The sequence below is a fragment of the Gouania willdenowi genome, chromosome 4 (assembly GCF_900634775.1).
Source record: "Gouania willdenowi chromosome 4, fGouWil2.1, whole genome shotgun sequence".
NCBI classification, from domain to species: Eukaryota; Metazoa; Chordata; class Actinopteri; order Blenniiformes; family Gobiesocidae; genus Gouania; species Gouania willdenowi.
Genome location: NC_041047.1, coordinates 10934535 through 10957970, shown reverse-complemented (window position 1 = coordinate 10957970; position 23436 = coordinate 10934535). Strand labels below are relative to the sequence as shown.

The following is a 23436-nucleotide window of genomic DNA, read 5'->3' as shown; positions in this document are numbered from 1 at the left end:
TGCGTGTGTGTGTGTGTGTGTGTGTGTGTGTGTGTGTGCAGGAGTAAAGATAACACTATGCACAATCGTTGCAATTGTTAAGTATAGACACACACACCTCAATCACTATGAGATTTCCTATTAAATGTAGACTAATATTGAGATGGAGCTTTGATGTGTTTGTTCCTTAGTTAAATACATTTGACAGGCGATCAATAGATGTATACAGTGTGTGCACAACAAGGTAAAAACCCATAAACTCAGAATGTTTGAGGAACACAACAAGACGTTTATTCTGAAAACCCTGGGATGTGCTTATATATTTTAACAACCTACACACAATATGAAGCTGTGTGTATGTGAAGGTACGGGTGGCCTTTGTATAAAAAAAGAAGAAGAAGAAGCCATAATCCAACAAAGGATCCTAAATAAGATAAAACATCTAAAACAAGTGATTTTGCAAAAATGTATTTGCATGAATTAGGCTATAAAGAATGAGAATGTTTCAGTGTGTGTGTGTGTGTGTGTGTGTGTGTGTGTGAACTCTTCAGTTCCTGTCAGATCAACAGGACAGATACAGATACCTCTTCACCTCTGAGACAGCAGCATCACCGTATCAGGCATCGTGAACAGTAAGTTAATATTAATAGCCTACTTATATGCTTTTATATTCAACTTGTTTTATTGTGTGATGTGATTTGTTTTTAATATTTGCATTTGTTTTTTTTTTGTTTTTTTTTGGTTCAGCTAAACCACAGCTAATTTTGTCAAATCAAAATTCATAACATTTTATTAGCGGTACTTAGTTAGATCTCGTCTTTGTGTATTTGCAGTTTTAGCCTTTTTGGTGTATCTGTTTTTATTTAAATAACTAAATTATAAATTATAATAAGAATGGCATTTTGATCAATTCTTCCATTTACTTCAGTTATTACTATTCAATGAGTGCGATCATCCTTTTGCCAATAGAGCACATCAACAAAGCCTCTACTGAGATTACCTCTAATTATGTTGGTGTTTTAACATCATTTTGTTCTTTTTTTTTTAAATAAAAAAAAAAAAAGAATGTTTCAAAAGATAATGGGGAATCATATCATTTTAATGAACGTCAAAAAAGAAAAAAACACAACTGGAGCTTTGGACTACTATTCATCACAAAAAACAAAAAAAAAAAAAACATTTATACTTTATTTAATTTCACTAAAACAGAACATTTTTGTACATGCATCTTACTGAAATTCTCGAACATGGGCCGAACACGGTATAAATCCTTATACGTTTGCAGCCACATCAGTAGTTAAGCAGCTATTGAAATGTGACCCAAATATGATAATCGTGTTATCATCTTCAGAAGTTTAAACCACTGAACTGTTGAACGTTTGCCAGCTTTTACCCATTTTACCCAAGAAAGTGAATCCATCCTCACTCCCTAACTTAGATGTTAAACAGCAGTCCTGAGAGTTGCTTTCCTGCATGTTTCAGATTTTGTCCTCTTTTCACCGAGCTGATTGCACTAATTGGCTCAATATCAGGATTTCTGCAGGGCTTCACAATACACATTCATGAGATTCAGCAACGTTGGAACAGGGAAAACATCTGAAATATCTCAACTGAGGCCCTGGAACTATGACTTGTTCGTCTTCCAGGAAACCAAGACCTTTAGAAATTGGGTTTAATAAGTAATGTGATGCAAACAAACCCTGGAAAACTGTTGATTTAATGAACACAAAGTAGTTTATCAAAAGTAATAAGAAAAAAATAAACGATAAATTGCCGTAAAGTAATGGATGATCTATTTAGCAAAGATCGCAGTCGAATGTAAGTACCTCGTAAATCGCAGACTTGTTCTAGACTAAAGAATGACAATGAGGTTCAGGCGTCTTTTTCGTCTGACTTGGGAAAACAACTGCTGTGCATGTGCTAAAAATGATTGCTTACTTTTATTGTGCATGAGAATAGAAAACCCAAAAATGAGTAGCTTTTAACACACCCATATGGTTCCTATGCGTGAGTCTTTCTTCGCGTGTAACTTTGCTGAAAATTACTGGATGTATTTTAGGAGCTAGGCTGAAAGCGAACGAAAGCCGCAGTCACGATGAGGATTTTGGCTCGAATGACAAAAACTGAAAAATGCGCTTTCTGTGCACACTGTAATCATAATTCAAAGTGTGTGAAGCTATATTGAACTATATAAAACTCAAACTAAATGACAACATATAGAATAAGCAGCTTCAGGGTTTCGTGTTGCTTCACGTTGCATCTTGGAGGCTTTTCAAAACACATTTTTGAGTGTTAATTCAAACCTATACAGATGTAGGCAACTGGTCACATGTGGCCCTCAGTTGATTTTTTTGTGGCCCCCAAAGCAAACCCTCAAAAATTGTAATTCAAGGAGTGGAAAGGAAGATGAAGCCCAACATAATACACAAAATAACTCCCAAAACACACAAATTGGCAGCAAAATGCACAACGTACACAAAAAAAATCCAAAAATACACAATAAAATGGCGGATAAAACATAAAATGACAACAAAGATAGACACAACAACCACTTAAACAAACATAATAACTGCAAAAACACAAAACCACAACACATTTATTGCTCCAAAGACACACAAACTGTTAACAAATTGAGAGGAAAATATAGAAAATAACAACAAAAATACAGAAAGTGACCCCAAAAATGCACAAATTGACAAAAAATGACCAAAAATACACATAATTAAAACAAAAACACAAAAAAATAACAAAAACACACATAATGACTAAAAACCACAAAGACAAAACCCTTTTTCCCCCCGTGTTAATGTGCGCTGATCATAATGTATAAACGTATAAAGACACGTGTAGCTCATTTTCCAAGTGGTATTTATTCATTGATTTGTTCATGTCATGTCATGTCATTACACAATCTTTTTTTTTTTTTTTTTTTAAACAAAAAGGAACAGAGGGAAGATAAATCTTGTATTATCTGTCCCTAATGACAATTAAAAAAATAAATCAATTAGATTTCCCAACATTCCACCCCAACTCCTCACAAAACATAACAAAAACAGCATAATTTATCTTACAGTTCTGCAGTTTCTCTCAGAATTTTGTCTTTGTACATTTTTTTAAATTTGTAAACACTTATTTAACTCATCACATAAGGACTAGATGCAGAAAAGCATATATATATATATATATATACACACACACAAGTGCTAAATCACGTACTATCCAGATGCTTGGTCTCACCTGCTGATGTATGTATATTATATTATATGAAGGAGGCTAATGGGTCGCATAACCACAGGTTCACTTCCTGAATACATCAGAAAACATCCATGTCTGCAAAATTCTGTATTAAGCAACAAGATAATTTAATGTGTGACAGGAAATGTAACAAAAAAATGTCAATTTTTGATTTTCAGAGAAAGTGTGATTTTTCACTCCAAGCAGATGTACTGATGACTTCAAATAATTAAAAATATAAATTAAGAAAAGGGTCTGTTAGAGAAAATGGGATACCGAGTAGATCTTTTTACCTTTTCTTTTTTTTCCAGCTATACAGCTCTGCATTAAATGCAAGCTTATATTGACTTTTGTCCAACAGTACGAACCCATGTATTTTCTGTTATCCAAAAATATTCTTCCATTTATCTTTGATTCCTTTTTTTGAGCCATAATTTTGAATGAATTTAAAATCGGAATTGCCATGAAACAAAAGCAGATTTACACACAACTATATTAATTTATTTATTTATTTTGTTTTTTTGGGCGCTTTTCATACTAAAATCCCAAAGTGCTAAAAAATAAAAACTGAAAACAGAGAAAAAACAAACCAGGTCTATGAAATAGAGTTAGGTATTAAAATAGTTATTGGTGAACAAATATTTGTCATATAAAGAGAAAAAGTAGTCTAACCAGGAAGTCTATTAAATATTTAAATTATTCTGTGCACTGCATATAAAAAGGACTTGAGTTCACATGCCTGTCTGTCACTTATACTCCCCCACTTGTTAAACAAAACCATTGTGAGTCACAGCTTTTCCATCACTGGGTGTCATCACCTGCTTTCTCCAACACCACATTCAAATGTAGTGATCCAGCACCAGAGCCTGTCTTATTACAGAGTGTTGTTTTCTTGCAAAGCGAGCGATACCACACAGGATAGTGTGGGTTCAAGGCATATAGCTCGCTTTAGCTCTGAGCAGGTTTGGGAAATGTGCCTCATGTCATTTTATTTCTCAATGTTTTGTGTTTGCGGTTCATGTTTGAGCTCAGGGGGGAAAAGTCGAGTTTTTAAAAGAAATGAAACCAAATTGAATCCTGGCAGCTGCTGATGCGTGTAAGGTTTTAATATTTCTTTGGGAATGCTCAATATTTGGATTGGTTTTTGTCATGTTATAAATTACAGCAGCATGACTAATAACATTGTCATGGTGATCTAAGGGGAGCTTTCATTTTGTTTCCGTTTAATTAATTTTTTCAGTGTTTTCCAAGTCGTGTCACAAAATCAATCATTTCAGAGTCAACACGTAGAAAAGAAAACAGTCTGCAAGCACAGGCCAGCAATGTACTTTGAATTTATGTTACTCCCTAAGATCAAAGCCAGACAGTTTTTAAACAGTAGTTTAAATGCATTTTTGTGGAACACTTCCTCACATTAACTAAGAGTTTGTTGATCATTTCCTAATTATTTCAACAGTTCAGTGAACCGCTCAACACTAAAAACTGTGAGAAAAGGAAAGTTTGCCCAGTTACAGATCCAGACTTTGACTGGAATTTGACATCAAACAACAAAAACCTTTCCAGTACAGCTTTCCAGTTAAGACTTAATGCAAATACTCCAACAATACAAACAAAAATATTAGCATACTCACCATAATATTACCTAATATAACACAGACTGAGAAACAAGCATGACATGAGATCGTTTCCTAGTTTGCAGACAGACTTATGCTATACACTTAAAATCACAACTTAAAGAACAGACCTAGCATGATTAGTAAATAAAGTTTCTTGCTCTAGTTTGACATTGGCAGCATAAACACAATTCATCCAAATCTGTTAAGAAGTGATTTTAGTGCGGAGTTAACTTGAGAATTGAATTCAACACAAAAGCTCACAGGGAACAGCTGCCCTGCTGTCATGTTAGGTCAGTCTTTTGTCTAACAGCAGGTGCAAGTGATCAAATGGACCAATCACAACCTCAACAATGTCATAAACCAGGGGTGTCAAACTCATTTTAGTTCAGGGGCCAAATATGGGGCAGTTTGATCTCAAGGGGGCCACCGATATGCGGGAAAACATGTATTTTCAACAATATTGTGCCCTAGTTTGCACTTGTACGTATACATAAAACACAAAACATGTATGAAACCGACAATATCCAAGCAATAATTTCTTTATAATTAGGAAAAATGTTATGTAATAATTTCAGGAAAACAAAATTATTTTGTTGAGTATCATTTACACAATAATTCATATTTTCTCTGTCATTTTTACTTTCTCCTGCGGGCCAAATTGGATGCTGTAATGGGCCTGATTTGGCCCCGGGCCTTGAGTTTGACATTTGTGCCATAAACAAACGTCATGTTTTTTTTTTTTTTTTTTTTTTTTTTTGTGGAATGTGTAGCACGTCTAAAGATTTCAGAGAGAATTATAATCATTCTTTGCAAAAGGACGATCATTTCTGAGCCCAGGGCATGAAACGGGACATTTCCCTGCATATTAACAGAGCAATTGGCTTACAGCATGTTTACACTGCAGTAATAAGGCTGTGATAACATGAGAACAGTTAATAAACACTCAAACGTCAAAGGAAAAAGAGTATAAATATGTCTTTGGTTTGCAGTGCCTAAGGAGATGGAGCAGGTAATAGTAGCTGCTCAGCTAAACGGCTCTAGGACCGAGTCCAGGTCTCTGATTGAAGTTTTATGTTCTCTCTGAGCAAACTTTGGTTTTCTTCCAGTTTCTCAAATTTACTCCCTTAAAACATGTAGAATGGAGCCTTTCGTGTGGCTTTCCCGGAAAGTTTCCTCCAAAATCAGGAGCCCCTATAGTGGTGTGGCCATTAGACTCCTCCAGACTGAATCACACCGCTCCGCCTGTCTTTTATTGTGGTGGAGCCTCAGCGGGTCTTAACTTTGTGGTTTTCACTGGGGTTTGTCCACTCTCGATGTGGGCAGCTGCTCAGGTATATGGCCAGGAAGCTGAGGTTTTACACATCTTTACTGTTGTAGGAAAACAAAACTTTTACCCTCAGCTCAAACCACGTGAAGTATAGTTCAGATGATAATAAACATATGCGAGAGTTTCCTCAGTAATACTTGAATCATAAACTGATGAGAATTCTGTGAAAGTAATTAAAATGCGGACTAAAAAACATTACAAAACCTTGTGATAAAAAATGTGTTATTCATCACCCACACGGGGCTGCTTTCTTCAAGACCACTTCCTTCCTGTTTAATGTTTTACCGACTTTCAAATTTAAATACCATATCAAAGAAGATACACAGTAATATGTCCAATGACATTTATGATGTAGAAGTAAAATCATTAAAAACTCATTTTAAAATCAAAAAGGTGCTTTTGTATGAAATAAATAAGCTGTTGATAGAAAACATCTGATGTTGGATGTAAAGCCCGGAGTGAAAGCATGTGTTCCTACTTAATACGTGAAAATCTTCCACCATCAGTTTATAACGTTCAGTTCAGCACCTGTTCAACGGCACGCCAGAGATAGGATGCTATGAGGGAGGACTGCAACTTCCTGTTGTGGCTTTTGACACCAGTTTATCTGCAAGCTCTGCAGTAATCGGAAAGTGTGTGTATACATCACGCAGAACATTGTATCCATTATATACATTAGACTGGTTTTAGATCTTCACTTGGAGCATGGCAGTCCTGAGGTATTTCATGATCCATATTTCTGACCTTTTAATGCATTCTCCCTCTTTCTAGACTCCCTTCATTACCTCCAATCAGGACTTCTGGCTAAGGTCTCGGCCTCATAATGTCCACTGACCCTGCAGCCGACCTTCCCTTCTTCTACGGCAGCATCAGCCGCTCAGAGGCCGAGCAGCACTTGAAGCTTGCCGGGATGTCTGACGGTCTCTTCCTACTGAGACAGTGTCTCCGCAGTCTGGGAGGCTACGTACTATCTGTGGTGTGGAAGCTGGAGTTCCACCATTACTCCATCGAGAAGCAGCTCAATGGTACCTACAGCATCATTGGGGGGAAACCTCACTGTGGACCAGCAGAGTTGTGCCAGTTCTACAGCAAAGACCCGGATGGACTGGTGTGCACCCTGAGGAAACCCTGCCTGAGGTCCATGGACACACCCATCCCACTTGGTGTGTTTGACACCCTGAGAGACAAAATGCTGAGAGAATATGTGAAGCAGACCTGGAATCTGGAGGTAAAACCTTCAAAACAAGCCAGTCCCTCACAGGCTTTGAGTTTTTTTGTAATAAACCTTTTCACACTTTCGGAAATCTTGCTATCATCCAGATCTCGCACGTGAGGTCAAATGTCAAGAGGTGTAAACTCGAAAAACATTGTAAACATTAAACACTGGAAGTCAGGCCTTGTCGCTCAGAAAATCCAATCTTTGCACTAAATCAGAACACACAAATACCTTGTCTGCATTAGCCCAAACTTCGTACGTTCTCACAGAGGTTGCTGTTCATACAACGGAGAAGTAAAGTCAGAAAAACTCAACAAAAGCCAAATCAAACAAAGGAAAACACTTAGGAATCAAACGGTCCAGTAAGGAGGAACAGAGGAATTGACAGACCCATGATGGTGACGGACTACATGGCTTATACTGTAAGCCTTTTCACACTCTCTGAAATCTCACTTGTCCCATCAATGGAACAAGAAGTGCCAAAGCAAGGGAGGTCTCTCGCTGTGATACTGCTTCTTCCATCAGTTTTCAAAAATGCTCTGATCGGGCCAAAAGTGGTCTCAGCGGAAACCCTGGTCCCCCCGAGTCCGAATATGTGTATTCTGGGTAGAGTCCGAAACGGGCCCGCTGGAGGCCTTGGAAGTCGGGGCTTGTCGCTCAAAGACTAATGGGAGAAGGAAGAACAATCTCTAGCTTTAATACTGCCTCTTTTGTTGTTTCTACAAAAGTGCTCGGATATGTGTCATAACTGGGTAGAGTCCAAATTGCGCCCGCTTGAGCCCCAGGAAATCGGTGCATTCGTCTACCTGAGTAACCTCAGTCAATGGGAGAAGGAGTGTCGAAGCAAGGGGACTGCCCTTGCTTCGATACTGCTGCTCTTCAAATACTGCAGCTTTTCAAAAGTGCTCAGATCGGGCCAAAAGTGGTATCAGGAGAAAGCCCAGACCCAGACTTCCCTCTCCTCGGCCACTTTGTCCAGCTTTTCCCGGTTGATCCTGAGGCGTTCCCAGGTTTGCCGAGAAACATAGTCCTGGGTTTTCCTCGGGCTCGCCTATCGGTGGAATGTGCCCTGAACACCTCACCAGGGAGGCGTCCGGGGGGCGTCCCAATCCGGTGCCTGAGCAACCCCATCTGGCTCTTCTCAATGCAGAGGAGCAGTGGCTCTACTCTGAGCCCCTCCCAGATGACTGAGCTTCTCACCCTGTCTCTAAGACAGAGCCCAGCCACCCTACGAGGGAAGCTCATTTCAGCCGCTTGTATCCATGATCCTATTCTTTCAGTCATGACAGGTAACCCGCCTTCTCTCATGCGTGCCTGCACCGCCGTGTGCCAAGCTGACAGCTAGCACCTCCCCATCCAATGAGCTAAAAAAACAAAAACAAAACACACATCATTTGCATTTATAGTAAATCACATTGCGTGTGCTGAATGGGTCCATTTCCCTGTCCCCCTCGCGATATTTAGGTATTATTTTGCGATATAACTGTGATATCCACCTTGTCTTTAGAGCTTGTGTTTGAAGTATGTGCATAATACTGTATACTATTCTGGATGGATGGATGGATGGATGCAGATGGACATTGGATAGATGTGTGTTTCCTTATACGCTCAGGGCGATACGTTGGAGCAGGCCGTCATCAGCCAGGCTCCTCAGCTGGAGAGGCTGATTGCCACCACAGCCCATGAGAAGATGCCCTGGTACCATGGGAAGATCAGTCGTCAGGAGGGTGAGCGACGCCTCTACTGTGGAGCACAACCTGATGGAAAGTTTCTGTATGTGGCTTCACATCACACGTCCCCTCCTGTGTGCAGTTCTCAGGGTCTAAAAAATGTTTTTGGATCTCATTTTCAGGGTGAGAGACAGAGATGCATCTGGAACTTTTGCTCTTTCTGTGGTTTACGGGAAAACAGTGTACCACTATCAGATCCTTCAGGACAAATCAGGGAAAATTTTCATGCCAGAGGGGACAAAGTTTGACACTTTGTTTCAGGTAGATGCCTTTTCTATCCTTGTCTCTCTCTCTCACACACACACACACACACACACACACACACACACACACACACACACACACACACACACACACACACACACACACACACACACACACACACACACACACACACACACAGTCTATCACATTAACTTTCTCCTCATGTTCAGCTTGTCGAATATCTGAAGATTAACCCTGATGGCCTGATCACTGTATTGGGGGAGACGTGTGCCAACATGAACAAAGCTGCAGAAAGTACAAACCTTGTTTTATTTGAATTTAAGCTTTTAATACCGAGTTGTGATTCTAAATAATTTTAATAATCTTTCTTTGTGTGTTTTTTACTTTCCAGGGACACCAAACCTTCCCGCGACAGTGAGTACTCACCTTATCCTGCTTTTTTATGATGTCATCATGCTTTTTTCACTCACTCACACACTGGCTATGGAGGTAGATTTGTGTCTTTTTTTATTCAATAAAAAAAGAAACATTTTTCAATCAAAAAGAAGTTTACTTTATTAAAAAAAAAGAAAAAAACACATTTTCAATCAAAGACAAATTTGTTCAAATGCAATTATTTGGGTCTCAATTTTTTTTTTTTTGCATTTGAACAGTTTTTTTTTTTTTTTCTTTGATTGAAAATATTTATCTAAAAAAAAAGGGGTTTTTGATTAAAGGGATTATCTTTTATTGAAAATATGTTTCCAAAAAAAATTAAATCAAAGAAAAAATGTGTTCAAATGCAATTATTTGGGTCTCATTTATTTTATTTTTATTTTTTTTTTAGCATTTTGACACTTTTTCTGTTTGAAAATATTCATTTTTGGTTGAAGTAAACTTTTATTTGCTGAAAAGTGTTCTTGATTGAAGTGATTTTTTTTCTTATTGATTAAAGAGTGTTTTTATACTGATTCAATAATAATGACACAAAAATCTGCCTCCATAACTGTCTGCACTGATCTCTTTCAGAGGCGAGCAGGAGTAAATGGATACGTACCGCCACCTCGAGGTCAGCCACTGTAACTACAACAGACTCGAAATTAAAATAAACCTTGACCACACAATAAACATGAGACAAAAACACTACACTTTAGATAGTACAGAACAAAAACTTTAGTCTTTAAACTACTATAACCACTGGTAAATTCCCCAAAATATTAATATTTTTCAAACTGAGCATCAACACAAATGTTGACAGCTGTGCAAAGAGATGTGTAGTACAGTATGTGTGTTACCATATGTAGGGTTTTCTTTATGTTTTGCTAATCTGAACTAATACACAACAATTCAATTAAATTATATGCACTATTAATTGAAAAAAACACCTTGTTTTTAAAATGTTGTTTAAAACAAAGTTATCGAGCAGTGGTTCCCAACCTTTTTTGGTTCGTGACCCCATTTCAATATCAAGAATTTCTGGTGACCCTAGACATTTTTTTTGTCTAGAATTTAGTATTTTTAGGATTATAATTTTAGAATTAGTTTGCAATCCTGCTCTACAAATACAGAATACCCTGGATTAGTGACAGATATCTGAAATTTTTTTTTAACTGCATTTTGACAAAGTGAAAGTATAGAATACAGTTGTTTAAGATGAAAAAGAATAGTAATTAAAACATTTCAAAAATGTATTTTTGATCAGACATTTCAGATGACCCCATTTAAACTCTGGGCGACCCCACATCCGGTCCTGACCCCAAGGTTGAAAAACCCTGTTATAGTTTTGTAATTTCATAAAAATTTAAATAAAGTATGTACATGTAAAAAGGGAGATTACAATTTTTTCATAAACATCTACCAATATGTACATTGTATAATATTTAGAATAAATGGAGTATAAAGTCACAATAAATAGGTGATTGTTGCTTTCATTTTCCAGCTGTTGGAGGGCCTCCAAAAGTACTGACCGCTGTTCCTGAGGGTCGAGATGTTTTACCTATGGACTGCAGTGGATTCAACCCTTACCACAACCCTAATGACATCAAGAAGTTCAGCATCAAAAGGGAAGACCTGCTGATGGGGGAGGTGGAGCTCGGCTCAGGAAACTTTGGCTGCGTCAGGAGGGGGGTCCTCATGACAGAAGCGTGAGGCCTTTTAACACTAAACAAGCTCTGTGTAGATTCATGTTTGTGACCTTCTGATATGATGTGCATTTGGGCTTCAGGGGTCAGGTGGACGTGGCCATCAAAGTGCTGAAGAGTGAAAACGACAGCCTGGTGAAGGAGGAGATGATGAGGGAGGCAGAAATAATGTACCAGCTGAACAACCCATTCATTGTCCGCATGCTGGGCCTGTGCAAAGCAGAGAACCTGATGCTGGTGATGGAGATGGCAGCAGCTGGAGCTCTCAACAAGTTCCTATCGACCAACAAGTGAGTACCAAGAAAACCAGTGATGTGCCGTGACCACTAGGGTTGGGTAGGCACGTTGCAAATCGAGACCACCAATGACAATTTCATATGTTTCTGCTGTCAAGTGTTAATTCAATTCAAATCAATTTTATTTGTATAAAGCAATTTACAACAAAGTCATCTCAATGCGCTTATCAAAATATAAAAGTCATAATAAGAAAGAAAAGACCCAACAAGATCCACATGAACAAGTATTTAGCCATCTAACAAAATCAACATCATAAACACCATTAAAGAAACATAAACAATTATTTAATATATCCTCCATAGCCAACAAGATATATCTCATGACACGACAGCACATCCGTTGTTTGTGTTGGAAACACAGAAACACGGAGAAAATGACAACAACAACAACTCAGAACAGCCTCAGTGAGGAGCATCCACAAAGTCAATCCTTCCTTCTGTAACATTCACTGTGAAAAGTATGAAACATGTTCTGACCTTATTTTGCTGAAGGTCTGGTAGCTCAGGTGTTGGTCTCCCATCTTTTAAAAGCTGTTGTTTTTCCTCAAAACAAAGTTTCTCTATCGTCTCTAGCGCTGTCATCATCAAAGGCAGCTCTCTACGCTGCCTTTGCACGTAAATGGTTGTCATCTTGGGGACCTGACTGGGCATGCGCAAACACACGCAATGCCTTACACCGGAGTGAAAAAAAAAAAAAAGACTGTGCAGCTGTTCCAGGAAATAGCGCTGTTTAGTAATTTGGGCTATGAAACGCACAAAATGCGGACACTTTCAAACTTCTAGGTACTGTAGGCTATTGGAAATGGAAAAATAGATAATTTATAATTATATGATTATAAATATATATATATATATATAATTAAAACAAATAATCAAAATATCAATTCACCCTTGGGTAAGCACTGCCTACCTTGCCTACCCTGACAGCACATCACTGAAAAAAACACATCAAATTTGAAGACAAGTGTATACTATTCATTGGGTAAGTTACTCTAAACTTGTAATATATTTATATTACTGGGATAAAATGTAATATATTTGTATTACAATATTAGTCTTTTTTTTAGTTACACTACTTTGAGTTGCTTCTGTTCCAGAACACTAATTATATTCACACTGAAGTGTTGTTTCAAATACTTCTGCTGTTTCAGGAGCAAAAAGCTCTTTTTTTGTTCCCCATAAATTACATTTTACTATAATGATCATCTTTTTTTTCCTCAAATAATTGCAAACAGTGAGAAAACAAAGCAAATATGCACTTAAATTAAATATGCATGTATCTTGAGTTACTTTAATTGTAACTAGTAATATATTACCAGTTTTCACTTTTGTAATGAGTTACACTACTGAGTTACTTCAAAAAGGAATATATTACAAAAATAACTAGTTACTCCCAACACTGTTGGTATCTAAGGTTAATTTGTATCTAACCTACAGAAACTTACCTTAGACCAGGAGTATCCCACCCTTTTTCGGGTTGTGACCCCATTTTGATATCACAAATGTCCGGCAACCCTAGGGACATTTTTTTCTGGAATTCATTGGATGTTTATTAAAGTGTTTTTTAAATACAGAATAGCCAGAATTAAGTGACAAGATGCACCACCTCAGTTATTTTTATTTGAGAGAGTTTACGTATAGAAAAGAGGTATTTGATATTTGTGCAACCCCGCATGGGGTTTCGACCCCAAGGTTGAAAAACATTGCATTAGACATGATGTGACATAAAAAATATTGATCATATCAAACTTCAAAATGAAACACAGATTTTTTTTTTTTCAGCTTTTTGCAAAAATAAAAACAGCACAAAAACATATTTAATACAGGATGTTATCACAGTTAAGATTTTCTTCTAGAAACACATCCGAAATCCGATGTTTCATGAGTATACTTTTGTGTTCATACCGACATGGAGCTAAAAAGTACATTTCCTATCGAAACCATAAACAAATGTGGGTAATGAGCAGAGTTTTTCTTTTAGTCCTTGAGGCTTGTCTGGCTGATTTTCCATGGTTTTTTACCTGTCAGAAGCGTTCCCCAGAGTCGTCCTCCCTGACCCTGTCTCTCTCTCTCAATCTGATCCCCTTGAAATCACAACCTAACCAGCACTCATGCACAGATCCATGCACACACTCATAAAACACTTAAGAAGGAACACAGTAAAACGTTTTCAAATAAATAAATAAATAAAAACGTTTAAAAAAAATCAATATAATCACAAAGTGTCTCAAAATGCCAACATTCTGTGAGGAAACACCAGAGATTAAAAGATGGAGGAACATAAATGTACAGAAAACACAATGGAACCGGAAAAGAACAGTAATTAAAACATGATGAAAAAAATTTCATTAAATAAGGAAATACATGTGAAAACAATATAACAAGACCAAATTTTGAAACCAGGTGAAAAGGCAGACGATTAAAACCACATTCAAAATACATTGGGCTGAAGAAGAAAAAACAACCAAATTCAATATAAGTCAAATGAAGCCATTATAGGCTATAATGACATGGTTTGGGACTGTGTGAGAAAAAAAACAGAGTGCTCAGTAAAAACCCACAAAACTACGAGAGCTCCTAAACCCAGCAAGTCCAAGACAAAACCTTCATTCAGTGTAAAACAAACCGACACAAATGATCCCTGATTTCCCATTTTTGTCCCAACACAGGGGCACTGTAACAGTGGAGAACATTGTCAACCTGATGCACCAGGTCTCGATGGGGATGAAGTATCTGGAGGAGAAAAACTTTGTGCACAGAGACTTGGCAGCTCGTAACGTTCTTCTGGTCAACCAGCAGTTTGCCAAAATCAGTGACTTTGGTCTGTCGAAGGCGCTTGGAGCTGACGCCAACTACTACAAAGTAATGCAAACACTCAGGGAATGTATTACATTGGGGTCAATTACCATTACGTCTTCAATTATCCATGAACAACACAATTACGATTATGATTCTAATTATTTTCTCAAAATTACAGAACCTAACATTAATTATTCCATAAAACGTAACCTTCCTATTCTGTTAGCATCTCTTATGATAACGGGTCAGTTTGACCTATGTTATCATAGGAGTTTAGCTGTAAAATACACCCAAAAAAAACCCATTAGCCATCATTTCATTTGTTTTCCATCTCTTGGTTACCTGGTTAGGCTTTCTAATCAATGGAAATATTGGTTAATAATATTTTTGGTCTGGGCACCTGAGCCTTTTTCTGTCAGTATACCCTTTGATTTAGTTTTTTTTTTTTTTGACAGGTAGTGGGAAAAGTTGATCTGAAGCATGTTTTAGTAATTGTTAACAACGTATGTGTAAGCCATAGAACTGTAACATGATCCCACAGGTTTGTTGACAGTTTTTAGACTAACACTAAAACAAATTGATATTTGCTGTAAAAAAAACAAAAAAAAAAACAAATGAATAGTATTTGTGGTGTCACCTGATATACTGTAGCTGAAGTGTCTTGTGTCACTTCATGATTAGACATAACACTTTTTTTTTTTTGCCTCCACTGATGTTATTTAAAGCAGGGGTTCTCAACCTTGGGGTCGGGACCCCATTTGGGGTCACGAGACACTGGGAGGGCTTCGCCAGATGTCTTTAAGAAACTATGAATTTGAGCCAATTCTTTGTTTATTTTTTTACCCCACTACAACAAACTTGCCATATTTCAACCTATTTTTGTCACTTTTTCTTGCCATATTTTTGGTCATATTAAAGCGATTTTGCTACAATACTCCCATTTCTGCCACGTCAACATCAAATTTCAATGCCTTTTCTGCACATTTTTTCCACACCTATACCCCTTCCACCACTTTGTCGCACATTGACCCGTTATTGTCACTTTTAACCTCTTTTCACCATATATCATGCCTAATCTTTGCCAATTTAACCACATTCACAATTTGTCATGTCCATTATTTATTTGTTCCTACTTTTTCCTGCAACAATAAAGCCAATATTGACACTTTGAACCTTTTTTTTTTTTAACCATTTTATTTGTTTTTGCCCACTCTAATTTGCAACTTTTAACCATTTTCTGTGGTTTTTAAAATACCATTTCACCACCTTTTCCACCAATTTTGGTCACTTTTAACCAATTTTATTTCTGTTTAAAACCAGGATTTATATCTTTAAGATGACTATATTATGGCGCAAATAATACACTTCCTGGATAACAGTGGATATTATTCAGATAAATAAATACATGTCACAGATTCATAGAACAATGGATTATCATTTTGCTGACTTAATGGATGGACCCCAAAAATCTCTCCCCTTTATTCCCCCTTATCGGTGGCCACATGTCTGTGTTCAACCACCCTCAGGTACAATGGGGGTCCCCGGGTCTGACGCCTTCATGAAAAGGTTGAGAACCACTGATTTAGATGTTATAGTTAAAACATTAATCATAAAACCAAATTGCAAATTATTGTGTTACACACGAATTTACTCTTGTGGCATGTGATCTTGTGAATGTCCTACATTGTCCCTTACCAGGCTCGTACTGCAGGCAAATGGCCTCTGAAGTGGTATGCTCCAGAATGCATAAACTTCCACAAGTTCTCCAGTAAAAGTGACGTGTGGAGCTTTGGGATCACCATGTGGGAGGCGTTTTCCTACGGAGGGAAACCCTACAGGGTACAAGTAGACAAATCTTTACTCACAACTTCAAAAATGTAACCTTTACCTGATCCAAACAAACTCTTTCCTGTGCGACTGACTCATGCAGAAGATGAAGGGACCGGAGGTCATACGCTTCATAGAAACTGAAAACCGACTTGAGTGTCCAGCAGGTTGTCCTGAGCCCATGTACACACTGATGAAAGAATGCTGGACATATGCGTAAGACCCATCAACACTTTTGTTTTTCAATGAAGTCCTGAATCACAAAGTGAAAATCCAAAGCAACTCACAATCGCTCGTAAAGAACATGACAATGACATTTATTTTCACAAATGTTGATGTTCGCCTGAGCTGTAGCATCAATTGCAACCCACTTTTTTTTCCTTTTTTTTTTTTTTTTAGAATTCAACCAACCAAATTTATCTTTTCAAAAATAGATCTTGAAAACACAAAATCTTTTTTAAAACTTAAATCTATATATTTTCCCGTGCAACGTGAATTTCATAGCATGCCTGTCAAAAGAAACGTTTCTTTCAAAATAAAAGACAAGTTCAACATGAGACTTTAAGTAAGCCATTAATTCATTTTTTACCAGCCGTTCACGACCCACCGCGTCCAGGTCTGTGACCCACTTTTGGGTCCCGACCCACCAGTTGAGAATTGCTGCTTTAGAGCATCCAATTTGGCCCACAGAAGAAAGTAAAACAAAAAAATGACATTTTAAACAATGAATCATTGTGTAAATTACCAATGAATTCAGATGCACCCGGCACTGGCGGCGGCCGGGTGCGGGGAGCCGGCACTGGCGTTGGCGGCGGCCGGGTGCGGGGAGCCGGGGACTGGCGGCGGCCCGGTGCGGGGAGCCGGGGACTGGCGGCGGCCCGGTGCGGGGAGCCGGGGACTGGCGGCGGCCCGGTGCGGGGAGCCGGGGACTGGCGGCGGCCCGGTGCGGGGAGCCGGGGACTGGCGGCGGCGGCGGCCCGGTGCGGGGAGCCGGGGACTGGCGGCGGCCGGGTGCGGTGAGCCGGGGACTGGCGGCAGCCGGGTGCGTAGGGACTCTCGAGAGCAAGCCTGGGAGCTAGGAGACTCTGGAGAGCTAGCCTGGGAGCTAGGAGACACAGGAACGCTAGCCTGGGAGCTAGGAGACACAGGAACGCTAGCCTGGGAGCTAGGAGACACAGGAACGCTAGCCTGGGAGCTAGGAGACACAGGAACGCTAGCCTGGGAGCTAGGAGACACAGGAACGCTAGCCTGGGAGCTAGAAGACTGGCGTGGCTGACCTTCCTTTTAGACCGACCTCTTGTTGTAGGCTCATTCCTGGAACCAATCCATGTTTTTATTCCAAAATCAAAACTTAAATCCTAAACAGGGGAGTAGGAACAGGGAGCAAGACCAGACAAAAGGAAGGCGCCAACGAACCTGACATCACACACAATGATCCCCCAGTCATACTGTGTCCAAGCACTCAGCTAAATAGTGGAAGAGGCCTGATTGGGAATGGGCCACACCTGGGTGAAAACACAAGGGAGCTAATCAATCACCCAAGCACACAGACATCACTGAGGGGTGGAGCCACAAACAGGAATCCCTGAAACACAGACAAGAGTTAACACAAACCAAATAAACAAAGACAGAATAACAAAAAGAGGACCCAAGGGTTAAAATAAACAGAACCTAACATGAGCTCCTCCAAATACACAAATTAAATGAAACTCCACAATATTTGCTGAAAATTTATATACTTTTTAGTAGGGATGTCACGATTAATCGTAAGGCAGTTAAAAATCGATTCATAGGTATAACGATTCACATCGATGCTGTGAAAATTCAATCACAGTACTTTTTTAAACAGCAGAGGGCGCTAACCAGAAGTGTTGGCGGCGAGCGAAATCTGCTAATACTTTCTTTCTGGCTGGCTTCTACTCTTAAACACATTCATAAATGATTCATTACCCCTTTAGCACCGAAAGATTATCTGTAATATTACGTGAATATCTGTAAAAGTCACGTTTTTCTATTAGCTATGTCTGCTAGCATAGCATCTCTTCTTCACTGCAAAATATCTGCATGCCAACCGACCACTGGGTTACCAGCACCCTCTGCTGGTTCAAACAAATATCGGCCCTAAATACAGTAAAATGACTGTTTTAAAGTTAAATTGTTAAGGCACAAAATACATTTTCAGTTGCACTTTTAAAAAGTAAAAGAACTATTATGCAGTTTTGTATTGTATTGTATTTACTATAGAACCAGAATTTAAATAATAAGCTTCTTCATTTGTATTATTCCTTTATTTATTTCATTCAAGATTTATTCTTAGTTAAATTGCATTGTTTTGAATAGTTTATCATGTGATTCTTTTGACAATGAAAAATAGTATAGTATTTTCCCAAAAAAAATAAAGGAATATTTTTCAGTCATTTATATACAGTCCCATTTTGTAAAATAAATCGTGAGAGAATCGTATTGTGAACCCAGTATCGTGAATTGAATCGTATCGGGAGTTGAGTGAATCGTTACATCCCTACTTTTAAGTACTTATTGCTACAGAGGAGACTGGTAATGTGAAATTCTGGTGGTTTTTTGTTTGTTTGTTTTTTACTATGCAATGAGAATAAATCTAATCTAATTTGCAGAGCTCACAGTTTTCAAATTTTTATATCAAATGATGGCAGTGATTTTTTTTCCAAAATCCTACAGTTTTCCTGAAATCATTCCATAAAATGTCCCTGAATAAAAAATCAATCAAATTTAAGTTAAGATCCTGCAATTACTAATATCAGATATCCGTCGCTTGTTGTTTGAATATTGTCGGTGCCTTTCATATACTTTACGTATCATTTATATGTGAAAGCGCAAACTAAGGCACAATAATGTTGAAAATGCTATTTTTCTTCTATAACCTTCAACCCACTTGAGATGAACCATCTTATTATCCTCAAATAATATTAACACATTTTACCCTTGGGGTCAATCTGACCCCATGGATATTTGCCTCCAGGAAATGATTTTCAGAAAATTGTGGACCAGGTTTCTGTGTCAGACACTTTGTTTATTTGTTGAACACATAAATAACCCCTTGATAATGAAACCTTGACCTGTTCTCTGGTGCCACCATCAGGCCAAACTTTCAGTTGAGAGTTAGAATATCATGAAAATGTTTCATCCAAATCATTTTTAATTTGTGGTGCATATTCATGACTTTCACAGAATGAACCATATTGATTTTAGATGAGAAAAATCAGAGTCCTCCTCAACACAGCTAAAACAGCTTGGGGTCAAATTGACCCCAGAGGAACGCACTAATGCGTAGCGGTGGGAACCTCTGGGTACCTCACGATACGATACGCGATACAAAGCTCACGATAACAATTATCTCATGATATGACAATACTACGATTATCAATATATTGGTCAGAAATCAATCTATGACATAACAAGAAAAAAAAATTAAGTGAAAAAACACAATTTTTATTTTACATCTCTGAAAGACAATAAATTAAAAAAGTGCCCTATGAACAGTGACACTATTTTAGTGCAACATTTCTGTAAATAAGTGTCAACATATCAATGTAAATGAATAAGTATCTCCAATAGTGCTTTCTGTAAACAAAAAATAGGGTCTGTCTTACCAGTGACATCATTATAGTGCAATATTCCAGTAAACAATGTATTGGTTCCTTCAACAAACAGTGACAACATTTCTGTGAAGACCTACCTGCACATTTTAGTGAAAAAGCAGAAAAGGTTTTGAAAAAAATAAAAGAAATCTTAAATAAAAAAATAAAGTAAAATATATATATTATTTTTTAAATCGATACTTAGCGTGAGCATATCGATCATTGATTGTGCGAAAAAATATTGCGATGTGTCGCCGTACTGAGATATTGTCACAATCCTACCAATGCGTTCAATACGTGTTTAGCACATTGAAAAAATATCATCATGATAAATGTTATCAATTGTACCCATTAAATTCATAAAAGTCATGAAATAAGAAGCCAAAAAAAAACTATTATTTTTTGAATGATGAACACTGAATGGGGTCAAATTGACCCTAAGGATAATAGGAGGGTTAAACTTGGCTGCTAAATTAAAATTAGTTTGACACCACTGGCCTATTAAAGCTTAATTGGAATTTAAAAATGACTGATCTCTGCCTGCATGAGGTCTGTTTAAAGGCTAGATGACATGAATAGACATTCATAAAATAAGAGTTGTGTTAATCAAATATGCTTTAAGGACAGGTGGTTGTATATTTGATCAAAACTCGATATCTGAAATCTGTTTCTTTCGTGCTCTCTATCTCAGGCACGAGTCGCGTCCTGATTTCAAGAAGGTGGAGGAGTCCATGAGGTCTTACCATTACTCCATTTCCAAGAAGGCCAAGATTGACGAACCTGGGGCCGCTGTCGACGAGCTGACCAAGTAGACGGAGAAGAGGCCCATTTTGTTCTTTTGTGACACAAAGCGTCCTTTCAACTGAACCGTTACAAACCTGAAACAAAGAGAGTTCTATGAGCAGACACACTGGGCAGCTTTGAGCAGCTATAGAGCTGTACAGTGACCATCAATATGTGTTTGTGAACCGGACGTCAGTGTTGGTAGTGTGCGAAGGATTTTTATCAGTCAGTACTTATTTAAATGTTAATTCCTTCACAGTGAAAGAGGAACTGGTATTTTGGGACAAATGATTCATTGGGTTATTTATTGTTTTTGAGACAATTTAAAACCAGAAAAACTAAATAAAGTTTAAAGAAAGTGAGAACCTGAATCACCATTTTATTAAAGCCCATTTCTCCTGCCCCATTTGTCTATTTTCTGTCTCAATTTTTTAAACTACAATACAGTAAATGAATTGTGATAATAATGATAAGAAGACGAGAAAAAAGTAGTAGATGAATGAATCATTCTATACTCAATCTGTCTCGCATAATATCAATACTTTATATTCAATAATAAACTCTATTAACAAAATAATAATAAGCAGGAGTGCAAATCATCATATACAGTATATATATATGGGTGCTTATTTCTGACTTTGATGTTTTGTTAATTAACATGGTTTTTATTCATATATAGTGTTTAAAAAGACACAGTGGACGACACAATTTATGTTTTATCACCAATTTTTCCCAAATATAGATAAAATACCTGATTGTTAGAGGTTTATGAATATAAACCAACTCCAGTCAAATCTCCTGTCTTCATGCACAGGCTTATCAGATTAACTGTATTTATTTCCATTTTTCACTGTAAACGCTTCTTTATTAATGTCGTCAGTTCTTCAAACATGGTGTTTTATTGCTGATTTTATTTAAACCAATGAGGGAAGTGAAGACGATATTGTTGTGTTTTACTGTAACTAAGGGAAAAACTGCTGCTGACGCCTCAGGAGGACAAATTAAAAGGAAGTCCAACAGATAGCTTTCAAAATAAAAGCACAGGGTTCTTGACATACTGTCGTGAGTGTGGTTTAGAAGATACCGGTAGATATTTGTCAATTTAGTACGAGTAGTTTTAGAGATATATACACTGCCAGTGATCATTTAAAAATAAAAGTTAAATATTCGACTTTTTAAAAACTTGTTTTAAAAAATATTCAACTTTTTTTTCTTCTTTATTTTCAAACAAATACATCATGTTTTATACAAAGAAACATTTATTCAATTACAAAAATATCCTTCAACTACAACACAGGACATTCTTAGAAGGTTTACAGGTATGTGTGTATGGAACTGTTAGGCGAAAAATAATTGTCCAAAGTCATGTGATAGTTTTCATTGTTCATAGAATTATTTCTTTGAACTTGAATTTTTCCTTCTTTTTTTTGTACTGAAATGGTATTTTTAGTATTTAAAAAAAAAAAAAAACGTTTCTTTTTATGTGTAAAACGTAATGTATTTGTTTGATATGTATGTTTCTTATTTGCAAACCAAAATGCATGAGTTTCTGAATGATGTTTTGTACTTGCAAATCCCACTGATTTCGTGAATCGTTAGGCAGAAGCAAAACATGTTTTGTGTGTTTGTGAAATCTTGGTAAGCTTTTAACGCTACATACGTTTAGTGCAAATCTCCAAAGATCTGGAATCTTTGGGCACTGAAGGAGATCTGTAACCTGCAAAATTGATTATTTCAATAAAATCTTAACCATTTTTGTAATATTGAAAAATTGATTTCTTATACTTTTTTCCCTCCTAAATCACAATTGTGCATTTTGTATTTCACTATGATTTTTTATAGTAGCCAGCAAAGTACTGTGATATATTGGTATATTTATTTCTATATACGTCACCACTTGTCGTGTATCGAGGACCAAACCTGCCAAAATTATGAATAAAAAAATACAAAGGAAAAATAGGGCGCATGATGGATTAGTGGTTAGCACGTCCGACTCACAACATAAAGGTCTTGGGTCAAGCCCTGGGGTGGACACTTGGGTCCTTTCTGTGTGGAGTTTGCATGTTCTCCCTGTGCTGCATGGGTTTCCTCTAGGTACTCTGGCTTCCTCCCACAATCCAAAAACATTACTGTTAGTCTCGAAATGACACCATAGGAGTGAATGTGAGTTTGAGTGGTTGTCCATGTATGTGTTGCCCTGTGATGGACTGGCGCTCTGTCCAGGGTGTAACCCCGCCTAACACCCAATGACAGCTGGAGATAGGCACCAGCAGACCCCTGCAACCCTGAAGAAAGGAACAAGTGGGTCTGAAAATGGATGGATGGAAGTAAAAAAATAAAAACAAAATAAATGATTAAATGAATAAAAGTAAAATGATAAAATAATAATTGATTTATCTATGTATATTACATTTTTGGACAATATTTCTTATTTTTGCATTTCTTGTATTCATGTATTTAATAGTGTATTTATATTTGTATTTATATTTAAATTTTTGTATTTTCCCCCACATACATTTATGAAAGTGTCTATCTGTACGGTTGCCGTACGGACAACCCCTGGTGCTATTGGTACGATTATCGAAGTACAAGTATGTAGCGTCTTAGGGCTAGAGTTAGGGTTAGGGTTAGTGTTAGTGTTAGGTTTAGGTTTAGGTTTAGCTTTTG

At 37.5% G+C, this 23436-nt stretch overlaps 1 protein-coding gene across 2 annotated transcripts; it reads left to right on the top strand.

The window, feature by feature from the left end:
• The first annotated feature begins 475 nt into the window (after window positions 1–475).
• On the top strand, window positions 476–22099 carry zap70 (zeta chain of T cell receptor associated protein kinase 70). 2 transcript variants are annotated; one of them, XM_028445623.1, is made up of 13 exons: window positions 476–611; window positions 6928–7384; window positions 8985–9145; window positions 9225–9363; window positions 9537–9621; window positions 9719–9741; window positions 10336–10375; window positions 11246–11450; window positions 11531–11737; window positions 14413–14605; window positions 16241–16381; window positions 16473–16585; window positions 20678–22099. In XM_028445623.1, exons 2-13 carry the CDS (start codon window positions 6980–6982, stop codon window positions 20796–20798), a joined length of 1833 nt encoding a protein of 610 aa, XP_028301424.1. In that variant the 5' UTR covers window positions 476–611; window positions 6928–6979; the 3' UTR covers window positions 20799–22099. The 2 variants fall into 2 exon arrangements, with proteins under 2 accessions (XP_028301424.1, XP_028301425.1); XM_028445624.1 differs by lacking the exon at window positions 6928–7384 and having other exon boundaries at window positions 569–611.
• The last annotated feature ends 1337 nt before the right edge of the window (window positions 22100–23436 follow it).

Excerpts from the sequence above, each read along its gene's own strand:
- zap70 (XM_028445623.1), top strand. The coding sequence starts at position 6,980 with ATGTCCACTGACCCTGCAGCCGACCTTCCCTTCTTCTACGGCAGCATC. Across the intron at positions 9,742-10,335 it reads CACCAAACCTTCCCGCGACA|AGGCGAGCAGGAGTAAATGG; the intron begins GTGAGTACTCAC and ends GATCTCTTTCAG. Across the intron at positions 16,586-20,677 it reads AAAGAATGCTGGACATATGC|GCACGAGTCGCGTCCTGATT; the intron begins GTAAGACCCATC and ends TCTCTATCTCAG.